This window comes from Lithobates pipiens, unplaced genomic scaffold, assembly GCF_037356315.1.
Source record: "Lithobates pipiens isolate NorthernLeopardFrog02 unplaced genomic scaffold, aLitPip1_a1.2 Scaffold_8, whole genome shotgun sequence".
In the NCBI taxonomy this organism is placed as follows: domain Eukaryota; kingdom Metazoa; phylum Chordata; class Amphibia; order Anura; family Ranidae; genus Lithobates; species Lithobates pipiens.
In genome coordinates, this window is record NW_027507903.1 from 352,492,899 (window position 1) to 352,505,260 (window position 12,362).

A 12,362-nucleotide genomic window follows, 5' to 3' on the forward strand; every position below is an offset into this window, starting at 1 on the left:
TGCCTGCCTGCACTTTTTAAATAAAACATTCAGGGAAAAAGAACATACCTGCATCTGGAATCAACAATTCATCAACAAAGTGAACGACTCCATTTGTAGCCAAAATGTCTTTTTTAGAGATGATAGCTTTTCCGTTGAGTGTGAGCTCATCACCATGGCAGCTAACTTCCACTGGAGTTCCCTCAACCGTTTCAATAGAAGATCCAGCAATGATTGCTTCTGAGCACTGGGCATTGTTCAGGAGGTGATGATTCAACAGATCTGTAAACATATTTATAAGTCACTTGAGAGAAAGAAACTACATACCAAAGTAATGTTATACTCCTCAGAGCACCACAGCTTTAATTTAGCTTTAGTAGTGTTGTGACATTATATAACTAACTCAAGTGCCATGTAAAATATCTTATGAAGTTTACAAAGATGAATGGGATTATGGAAAAAGGCTTCCATTTCTAAATTGAATATTTTGTATATGGCACAAAAAGCAATGGCTTTTAGTGTCTCCTTTTGCTCAAACCATTGTTTTAAATTTCTATCTTTCTCCACTAAGGAGGTCATTTTGAAAAAAAGCTTTAGCTACATACACAAATGTTTCACAGCAGTGATAGTCAGCCACACATTTCACAAGCTTAGCCTAACGCTGTAAAATATAAAATGATCAACTTGTTACTAAGAACATCACTGTCCCCAAATTGGCATTGTGTCAGCTCCCAATAACAGCTTGCCATGTCTGCATACAGCACACAAAATTTGAAACTTGGGAAAGATTCTGCTTCAATTTTGAAATCAGTGATGTGACATGTTTTTAGTGTGTTTCTGGGTGTAATTCATAACTGTTTTAATACACAGCAAGTCACTAGCATAGAACAGGGGTAGGGAACCTGGGACCCCCCAGCTGTTGTAGAACTACAAGTCCCATCATGCCTCTTGGAGTAATTATAATTGCCAGCCTTGCAATGCCTCATGGGAAAGCAGCTGCTGGAAGGCCCCAGGTTGCCTACCCCTGGCTTAGAAACATCAAACATAATCTGACATTAATACATGGATATACACGCCAAGCATACACTTATGCCCTGTACACAAGGTCGGACATTCTGACAACAAAATCCGTCATCATTTTTCTGAGGGATTTTGGCCTAAACTTGTCTTGCATACACACGGTCACACAAAGTTGTCGGAAAATCCGATCGTTCAGAACGAGGTGATGTACAACACATATGACAGTACTATAAAGAGGCCAGTAGCCAATAGCTTTTGTCTCGTAATTTATTCTGAGCATGCGTGGCACTTTGTGTGTCGCAATTGTCTACACGCGATAAGAATTTTTATTTGTTGTTGGAAGATTTTAGATCCAGACCTCAAACTTTGTGTGTCGGAAATTCTGACAGAAAAAGTCAGATGGAGCCCACACATGATCGGAATTTCTGACTACACAATCCGATCGCACATTTTCCGTCGGAAAGTCTGGCCGTGTCTACAGGGCATAACAGGCAGATTAGGGCTCATTCACACAAGATGTGTTGAGCCGCATTGACCTGCATTGCATCAATGCAGGCTCGACACAAGGGTAGCTAGAGAACAATTGCTCTCTATGTGCCCTGTTCACACCATGCATTGGTGTGTGTTGAGTAAAAATGTAGCATTTTTGCATTTTTACACAGTACAACGCATGTCACCACATGTCAACGCAGTAAAGCAACTTGCACATAAAGTTGGATAAAGTAACATAGCAGATAGATTTATTGGAGGACAAGCTAGTCACATAACTTTCATGGTTCATGTGACCAGGCTCTCCTCTTGGCTGTTTTGTTTTGCACTCCTGCTAAAAGAAGAGATGATATATTTACTTTAGTGAAAACCTGTGTCTTGAAACAGTGTTGCTTTGCTGTTCCATGTCTGGTGCAAGTATTTAAAATTTCTGGGTGTGTGGAAAACGTATTCCCCTGCTGCTCACTTTGGTTTCTCTTTTACTAAAGGACATACAAGCTGGTGGGAGGAACCACAGCGTGTAGTGGGGAAAACGGGTATTGGATCCACCAATGACTTTGGTACTTACAGAAACTGGGGATCAGCAAAGCAACAGTTTTTCAAGACATAGGCCACTAAAAAAGCAAATATATTTACTCCAGCCTGTACCACCCCGTAATACTCTTTTATTACAGTTTTCAGTGTTGTAATAGTTTGACTGAACCTAGACTTGGTATACAGCAATTGGGGATGCAAAGTCTGCCCAAAGATGTTTTGCTCATCACTGTTTGTAAATGATTCTGGAGAAATAACAGTCCGCCAATCCACCATTTATAAACGTAGAAAAACAGGTTAAACAGGTATTCGTTCATATGTACAGCCGTGGCCAAAAGTTGTGTGAATGACACAAATATAAATTTTCAGTTTTTATTGAAAATAACAATAAGTTTATGCAAAGATTCAATATTTGCAGTTTTGACCTTTCTTTTTCAAGACCTCTGCAATGTGCCCTGGCATGCTGTCAATCAACTTATGGGCCACATTCTGACTGATTTCAGCCCATTCTTGCATAATCAATACTTGGAATTTATCAGATTTTACCCGATGTTTTTCATGGAGAGAAGTGGCTTTTTTGCTGCCCTTCTTGATACCAGGTCATCCTCCAAAAGTCTTCGCCTCACTGTGCATGCAGATGTACTCACACCTGCCTGCTGCCATTCCTCAGCAAGCTCTGCACTGGTTGTGTATCAATCCTGCGGCTAAATCAACTGTAGGATAAGGTCCTTGCACTTGCTGGACTTTCTTGGATGCCAGTGGAGCCTGGTGGTTTTTTGGGGGGGTGGCAAGCAGCACCTCCCCCACCTACTCATTTGCTGGCTGGTCTGGCACTTACCACATCTAGGTGACGGGCATCGGGCCACGGCTTCTGTGTCTTCTCCTCCATCACGGTAGGCATCCAATAGGATCTCCTGTTTTTTCAGCCAATTGTGTGACGGGTCTCCAGACCCACTTCCTGATTGGCCCAGAGGAGGATCAGTGTTACAATAGTGAATCTATTGTAACACACCTGGACGGGCTTGGTTTACAGTGCTCTGCATCCCAAACACACCTTATTTTGAAGACTATTGGAGCCTGTGGCTCTAACTGGGTGCTTCAAAACCCCCCTGCTATTGGAATCCATGCATCCGGCATCCTGCATGGAGGTCAGATGTATGAATAGTGGGGGCAGTGTCCGTGCGCCCTTAATGGACGGGCTGCCCCTGTTGGGCTCCCTGAAGCCTTCTTCACAAATGCAGTGGAAATTTTTTTATGGGATTAAGTTCATTTTCATGGCAAAGAGGAACTTAGCATTTAATTGCAATTTGAATGATCACTCCTTATAACATTCTGGAGTGTATGCAAATTGCCATCATAAAAACAGAGGCAGCAGACTTTGTGTTAATTAATATTTGTGTCATTCTCAAAAGATTTGGCCAAGGCTGGAAGTGTTTGGTTGGTGTCATTTGAAATATGGTCCTGCTTACTCTATGATTCTGGAAGGTCCTGAAACATCGGCCTGTGATGCCTGTTAGGTCTCACACACACAGGAGGTTTTTTTTTTAACTCTCCTAGAAGCCAGCAGTGCTTTTGCAGAAAAAATGCCTGATGCTTGTAAAAGTGTCTAAAGCTTTTACAAGCTTTGAGGAGATTTACAGACATCAAGCTCTTGGACATTAATTCATTTAATTGGCCTCAATAAATAATTTATTCTGCCCATTGAAATTAATTAATGCTCAAGCACTAGCGTTTAGGTGCAATTAGGCATGTTTAGCAACTTTTAGAAGTGTCAAGCATTTTTTATGCCCAAACTCTCCTGTTTCTAAAAGCTCCTGCCACTAAACGCTGCTAAAAGCCTATGTATGCATGGACACATAGGCTAACACGGAGAGGCATTTAGAGGCAGGGAAAAAAAAACATCAGTTGTGCATGAGGCTTTATTTTATATAAATAAAGGGGAAAATTATCTCTATACCAAGGTGTACTGGTGAAAATCCTTATCTTACAAAGATTGTAACCAAACAACCATCGACCAAACCACTACAGCACCCTACACGAACTGTGGGCATCCCCTAAGGAGTGTGATGGATACAATACAACTTTATATGGGATATTATCCCATCTGACACCTTCTAAAGCCGCGTACACACGGGCGGACTGTATGGCCAACTTAGTCCGTCAGACAATCCGACGGACAGTCCGTCCTACTTTCGAATGAACGGACTTGACCACACACGATGCACAAACAGTCCGTTGAAAGCTTGCGCGATGACGTGTACAGCACGTACGACGGGACTAGAAATAGGACGTCCAATACACAGCAATGCAACCTTCGGCCGTGTAAATCCTTTCTGAGCATGCGCCATACTTAGTCCGTCCAACTAGCCTACTCACGAGCGGATTGTCCGCTGAAACCAAAGTCTGACGGACAATATTATGGAAATTCCGAAATACTTAGTCTGCCAGACTGCACGCTGAAAAAGTCCGCTGAAGCCCACACACGAGCGGACTGTCCGCTGAAATGTGTTTCGACGGACTAAGTTGGCCAGACAGTCCGCCCGTGTGTACGTGGCTTAATAGTTCCATAAAGCAGCTGAAAAGTGGTCCCTCACAGTCATTGTAGGCACAAAATTCCAGGATTTTGTTGAAATACCAGGACGGTCCCAAGAAATCAGGGATGGTTGTGAGGTATGTCTTTTTTTTAATACAAGTTTAAAAAATGTTAAAGCAGAGTGCACAAAAACACTTCAAAACCACAACCCCGCATTGCCCACTTCCCCTCCCAGCCTGATATCTCCATTCATCACGCAAACAAAGCAGAAGGGGGTATCCCCCATCAGAACATTGTATTCTAATATTTTGATTCGGTGTACAAAGGATTGGTAACTTTGCCTCTGTCAGAAATAAGTTCAGTCTGTGGACCCCAAAATTGTAAAAAAAAAAAAAGATAAAAGGGACCTAGCAAATTTCTGGATGCGGTTTGTTGCATACTTTTTAGTTGAAATAAACAATTTGAAAAAAATAAAAAAATAAATGCAATTAAAAATTATATCTACCTCCAAAAAAAACCCTGAAACACTAAACCTTAACCCTAAAAAAAGTAAAGCAAAAGTAAAAAATTTTAATACCGTAAGAGCGACAAAAAATGAAGTTATTGCCAACACATACAAAAACAAAGTACTAGAAAGTACTGTTGGGTCCACACCACATTTCACAGTATAAAGCACTCTCTCTCTAATCACACATTGTTAGTTCTCACTTTCTACTTTGACAAATGGCTGATGGGAACCCTGCCTTTTATAGTGAAGGGACTGGTGCATAAGAAAGTCGTATATTATAGGACCTGTAAGTCACGTGACTTTATTTCAAAGGCCAAGAAGTGCATTATTGGTAGTTGGTTGCATGTTTAACCAGAACCTGGACCTAGTTTTAACCAGCATTTATTCATTGATTCACAATGACAATAAAATGTATCTTCCCTTCTGTTCTAATACCAGTATGTGTAGAAATTAACTGTGGCTCTTAATTTCAAAATATTTAAAATAAAAATTATATTCTACAAATTGCAGATTTTAATATGTGATTGGTGGATTTAGCAATCATATTTTATTTTTTGAGATACTGATAAATGGGACTAGCACAAATAGTGGTGTACTATGCATATTTGTATGTTATATGTTTAGAATACTTTGCAAAACATAGCTCTCAGTGATGGTATACAACATGATGTTAAAAGGACCACCTAATATTCAGCATATGATCAGATTTTTGCACATGTAGGCTACCTTTCAATGCCTCTGGGTCACCAAGGATTCTGTTGAGGGTTTCTGGAGAAACCTTTTCAAAGGCTTCATTGGTGGGAGCAAGAAGTGTGTACTGTTTATCTTCAGATTCCAGTATATCAATGAGCCCTGATGCAGCTATAGCAGCCTTAAATATAAAAAGAACATGCCATTAAAGTTATTTTTATATAGTGATCTTCCAATCTCTATTCTTCTTCTTTTTTTTTTGAAAAAATAGACTACAGTAACAAATATAATAAAATTACATTGTGTATGAACATATTAAAGTAATATCATGTACCAACTTTCTGTAATTTGCACTATGAAAAAGACAAAAAGAGATCGATATTTCAGGTACTAAACAGGTCATATCACAACTTACTGTAAAAATGATATCGTTTTTATTCCATGTCATTAAATACCTTTCCAAACCAATGCTATTAATAAAAAATAGTGATCCCAACTTGTGCATAGAACATATAGAGGCTATTCTTGTTTTACCAATCATGCTTTTTCAATATCTACTTATTCACTATAACTTGATTGTCACCCAAATAGCAGTGTCCGATCCTTTTTAGGAAAAGGTGAAACTTTACCTCCCAAAACGTAAAAAGAATGTGGAGTTTCATCTTATCCCTGCAGAGGGTGGGGCACTGGCATTTGCTTAGAAGGGTTGAGCATATTCACCCTTGCTATCAAAGTCCTCTAAGTAAGAGGATTTTGTCTTGAGCTGGTTCCAGTATTGAGCCCACCATTGGGATTCCTCCTGAGGAATGTTCTGTTCACTCTTTTCAGTCTGCTGCATATGCAGAATAATTTCCCCAATGTGGGTATGCTGGATATCTTACATCATTATTCTGTGGCATGAGACATGGCCTTGTAGCACAGCAGAGCATTTTAAAGAAGGAGCTCCCATTGGACCCTGGGCTTCCATGTGAAGGCCAGGGATCTGGTGGAAAGGCTAGTGACTCCTATATTTTAATACAATGCTATTAGAGTAAGTTGGATTAAAAAAAATCTTTGGGGATATGTATTGCCATCTTTACTATGTTTTATTAGGATTGATTCATGTTTTTATTATCTTGATCCATAGACAATTCAAGGGCGGCACAGTGGTGTAGTGGGTAGCACTCTCACCTAGCAGGAAAAAGGGTTGCTGGTTCAAATCCCAACCACAACTTTACCTGGCAGGAGTTTGCATGTTCTCCCTGTGCCCTGTGTGGGTTTCCTCTGGGCACTCTGATTTCCTCCCACACTCCAAAGACATGCTGTTTAATTGGCTTCTGTTCAAAATTGGCCCTAGTATATGAATGGGGACCCTGGATTGTGGGCACCCTGAGGGTAGGGACTGATGTGAGTGTGCAATGTACAGAGATAGGGACAATTGTAGACACTCACTCAGGTTGGACTGGTGTCTTCATTCAACCTTACTAACTATGTAATTATTGATATTTAGCTATTTAAATAAAGGGGATGAAAAATGTCATCAATATTTGGGGTATAAACATAAGATTTGGGGCAAATTTTAAATTTTATGAAAAGTTTTAGCAGTATTTAAACATTTTTGTGATATCCATTCACAGACACTTTCCATTAAGGACTAGCTCCTCCATAATCCTCTGCAGTCTCCCCTTCTGTGATTCTTGGATTACTGTGCATGTGAATGCTGAAACAGATTTTAATTATTGTATCTTATCTATAAAGTGCTATATTATACAGAAAAGGGGGAAAAAAAGGTCTACTAATAATGCGTGTTACATGGGGCTGTCCTCTAAGTTAGAGGACAGCCCCATGTAACACGCATTATTAGTAGACCTTTTTTTCCCTCTTCTCTGTATTCATTAGGTTGGGATCACCGGTGATCCTTTCTGTTTAGGTCACTATAGGTAGGTACTTACCTATAGGTAGGTATAGCAAAAGTGCTATATTAGTAAGTTATTTTTTTCTAGATAACTGATTGAAATGTGATATTTTAAACTGATATATTTGTATTACATTAGATATTTACCCCCATTATCTGAGGAAACCTACATCCAATTGACATTGGTATGAACCCAGCCTAAATCTTGTTCAGATGAACCTTTTCTATTCACAGACTACAAAAATGTTTATTCACAGAATGGTTCCTCTTTTGCTTTAACTTTTCTTACCAACAGCTGTTCTTGAACTTCTGCTAAATGAACAGTCATACTGATTTGCAAGGAAGTGGTTTTTATTCCTCCCATCTTTGTCAGCACCATATAATGTAACTTTCCATTACTTTTATGGTGACTAAAACACTGTCTATACAAGTCCAGCATTTTCTAATATGGGAAATAAGAACTTACTCGAAGGGTCTCCAGGCTGTCCTCGGTATCAACCACTTGGGCAATATTGTTTGTGATGGCTGTAATTACTTTATCAATCACATGGACTACACCATTTGTTGCATGATGATCAGCCTTTATAAGTCTGGCACAGTTTACTGTAACAATCTTTAAAAGAAAACAATAAAATATTAAACATATACATGGCAATTGTCTTTTGTTTCCATTATATATACACATGTTAAAGAGATCAGTAGTGTAAGCGAACCCAAAATTTAAAACTGCAGAGGTCAGCTACCCAATGCACCTCTGCATTGTAACAGCGAATTATTACTACTTACCGTTGTGTCTTTTTATGATTTTACCTGCCCATCCTACCAGAGATCACAAATAGTGTAAAGATGACAAAGCTTGTTTGTTGTGTAGCTGTATAGTAATAACATGCTATATGTTGCTGCTGGAATTTCCCATCTATAGACTGCTAACTAAATGTATGACATTAAAAATAATAATAAAAATCCTTACTCTCCCACACAGCAGTGTGAATTTATGCATGGGCAGGCATTAATAAAAAACAGGAAGTGGCACAGCCCTGCACTTTCACAGTGGCTCTTGCCAAAAATCCCTGCACTAGGGAATGGTCATATAGTATCTGTTGATCTAATTTCTAACTTTTAGATTGGCTTGCATTTTGGTTTAACCCAGGTCCAGGCATTTTGACTTTTAGATTTACATATACTTTAAAAAATAAAGACGGGGGGGGGGGGCATAAACTAGTACAGGTACACACAGAATATGATGCAGCTGTGTATAATAACCAATCAGCCTCTATGTTTTATCCCTCGTTCACATTGAAGGCAGGTTTGAAATCATGCGAGTTCAGCTTAATTTGCACGATTTCAAACATTTAATTGCGAGTTCGGGGTGATTTGAAAGACATCTGTGCGAGTTCATGCATAGACGTCTATTGAAATCGCCCCTCAAAGTCGCCAAAAGTAGTGCAGGAACTCGTTTTGGAAATCAGTGCGGCACCTCAAAGTCGGCGTCTCACTAATTGGGATGCTCCTATTGCCAGCAATAGGCTTTGATTTGACATGGGATTTGACCTATCAAATCACACCAATATGAACCCAGACTTATTGTCAAAGCTTAATTGAACAAGCAGAACTTAGAAGCTGATTGGTTACTATGCACTCCTGCCTCAGATTCTGTGTGTACCAGTTTTTGTACATCTTCACCAGTGTGTGATATTTAAAAAAAATACTTGTTTTTTTTTATAGTTTTTACTGAAAAAAGTAGAAGAGGGCAACCATATTTTCTTAGTAGAAACACTGGACCTGCTTCCTGCTTAGCAACACTACACAATCATTCTGCTTTATTGTTCTTGCCCACTATGCAAGTCTGAGATAATTACTTATTGCTATATTTAAATAAAAAATAAAAAAACAGAAGAGTGAGCATAGAAAAAAATTCACACGAAAAATTATTTTTGAAGCACATCTAAATCCATCAACACAAATTGAATATATTGCAGTTCACCAGTCCTTGGTGACAGCATTGGTTTTATGTTTTTTTTAGGCTTTTTTTTCTTGTACTGACAATTCTGATCCTGACAGAAATACACTCCCTATCCTAGTATGATAATGCTCACTAACTACACTGTATCTATGGAAGAGCAATGTTGTCATTTGAGGCTGTTCTACCGATCTGGACTACAAACACATCATCCTCTCTTTTTTACATTACACAGAGTGTAGTTGTTTTATAGTTCATAGAAGAAAGTCTAAAAAGTAGCTGCTAAGAGTTATTAGTACAGAGCACAGGGTATGAAAGGGATACTGGATTTCTCAGCATCAAAAGGTATTTTTCTGTACTTACAGAAGTATATACAGTACCTAGCATGGAAAAAAACATGCAACCACCATATAGAAGAACTACAGCATCCCATTAAAAAAATATGTGCTGCAGCATATCTCCATGTGAAGTTTTCTCTTAGTGCCCCTGCAAAAAGTCACAAATATCTTTGGAGTCTGACAATAAAATCTTCCTAATGCGGCTTCCTGGGATGATACAGCAACAATGCTACACTGCTCCTGATACCGCAAGGTGCAATGGGATGCCATTCAGGACGAATGGCACTCCATTCTCTGATGCATATAACAAGCATTGCCATAAAAGTATGAATGGGCCCAACAGTGTGAATGGTAAGCTGCAATATATTATACATTTTGTTTTAGGCCTAAGATATATGTTAAACACTGTAATAAAAAATGAGAAATATATGCACACAGATTGCACCCATTATACTTTTCTCTTAATACGTATTGTACCTACTGAATTTGTATCAATTAGATGATAATAACTGTTTCTTTGTGTGAAGAGAAAGAAGACATATGTAACTCATCATGCATAATTCAGTTTTTTCCTATAAAAATGCTTCAACATATTTTGTTAACCATAATCCTGGGATAAAGGTCTACAAATGACAATCAAATGCAAGCATGCAAAGAACTTTGCATACATTTATATACACTGTTCACTACTATTATCCTGATTGCAGATTTTTATGTGATCGTTGTAGTTCACTATCAAGCTTTAAATCTGTGCTGAATCAAAAGATACTTACACCATTGGGATAGTGGTGTACATGTATGTCAAGGTTTTGGTACATTGATGGTATGGTAATTCCATGTTTCAGCTCATCTGTGAGAAGGCGTCTGTCGACCATATGATACCGGAGTGCGTTCAGAAGCTCAATGTTAACGTTGCTCACTAAGGCATCTAATATTTCCTGTAGAACATATGTAGAAATAAATAGGTCAAAAGGAAACTAGAAAAATGGCCCATATGTTTGTTATTTACCATGTTTTCTGCTATTTTACATAACCTATTAATCCTGCATTATCCTTATTGGAGAGAACTGAGTACTTACAGCTGGCAAAGCTTTCCATGCCTCGTTGCTTGGTGCAAAAATAGTAAAACTGCCAGGACCTTCAATTTCAGGCTTTAGGTTGGCCTTCTCTGAATATATTTGTGTTGTAGCTGCTTCAACAATTCCCAGGGTTTCATAAATGTTTGAAAGAGGAAGTGCTGTGGATGATATGAAAGTTTGTGAAATTGCAGAAAATCATTAGGATGTTAACTGTAAATTATTTAGGGTTCCATGTAGTGTCCTTTTAATCCATTTTGTAATCAATATCAAATTTTCTAATTTGCATCTAAGCTATCCGTGCAAATAATCAAAAGGGATGTTTTGTATTTGACCTTCAGATGCAACTAGCAAGCTTTGGTTTTATCATCAACATTGGTCCACTGAGCTATATCAAGAACGAAATAAAACTAAAATCTATTTAGTCAATCACCTATTTACAATTAAAACAATGTCATGTACTGAAATATGCCAGGTTAACATAGCATGCACATTTTGTGGTTTTCCCAATGCATGTTAACCTGTATGCACAGCCAAAGCTTTTTTTTAGTGATGGGTGAGTGGAAAAGGATAAGACCCACTATCAGGTTTTAACTGCTCCATTAGAGAGTTTTCTTCATGGTGACAATTGTTTCACAAGACAAGGATGTTGGGAGCAACCTCCAGCAGCAAACTAGACAAAAAAATCGTTTTTTAGTAGAGTAGAGAGGGGCTAAATTCTAAAACTAAACACATTTTTTTTCCTATCCACATGCCCATTTCATCACACCACCCTACACAAAGAAATGGTATGAGGTAGAGATGCCGCGCCAAGCAGGTTGGTGTCTCTAATAACCGCCCTCCCCACTCACAACTTCCGGTGCAGGCTCTGAAATGATGTAGAAAACAGCTGAATGGCCACACTCCAAATAACACCTTTTATTCGTGGCAAAACAGTGTAGAAGATCCAAAATCTCTTACATCATGGTGATGAAAGGTACAGACAGGCTAACGCATTTCCCATCATTATAGATGCTTAATCATAACTATGATTAACCACTTCCCGACCAGCGCACAACGATGTACGTCGACAGAATGGCACCACAATCACATGCCACCATGTGATTGGAGCAGAGATCAGTGTACACTAAATGAAAGCCCAACCCCCTCACAGTTAGTAACACACCCCTAGGAACACTTAACCCCTACACTGCCACCCACTGGTTAACCCTTTCACTGCCAGTGTCATTTACACAGGAATCACTGCATTTATATAGCAGTGATTACTGTATAAATGACAATGGTCCCAAAAATGTGTCAAAAATGTCCGATGGGTCCCCCACAATGTCGCAGTCACAATAA

General features: G+C 38.9%; 1 protein-coding gene across 1 annotated transcript in view; it reads right to left on the reverse strand.

The window, feature by feature from the left end:
* TGFBI (transforming growth factor beta induced) overlaps window positions 1–12,362 on the reverse strand; it is a 109,539-nt gene that overhangs the window by 57,429 nt on the left and 39,748 nt on the right. Inside the window, exons 4-8 of the mRNA XM_077473374.1 lie at window positions 11,025–11,182; window positions 10,719–10,883; window positions 8,114–8,260; window positions 5,790–5,934; window positions 49–261 (exon numbers count right to left, since the gene is read on the reverse strand). Coding sequence (XP_077329500.1) covers window positions 49–261; window positions 5,790–5,934; window positions 8,114–8,260; window positions 10,719–10,883; window positions 11,025–11,182 — 828 coding nt within the window. The remainder of the gene's footprint in view (window positions 1–48; window positions 262–5,789; window positions 5,935–8,113; window positions 8,261–10,718; window positions 10,884–11,024; window positions 11,183–12,362) is intronic.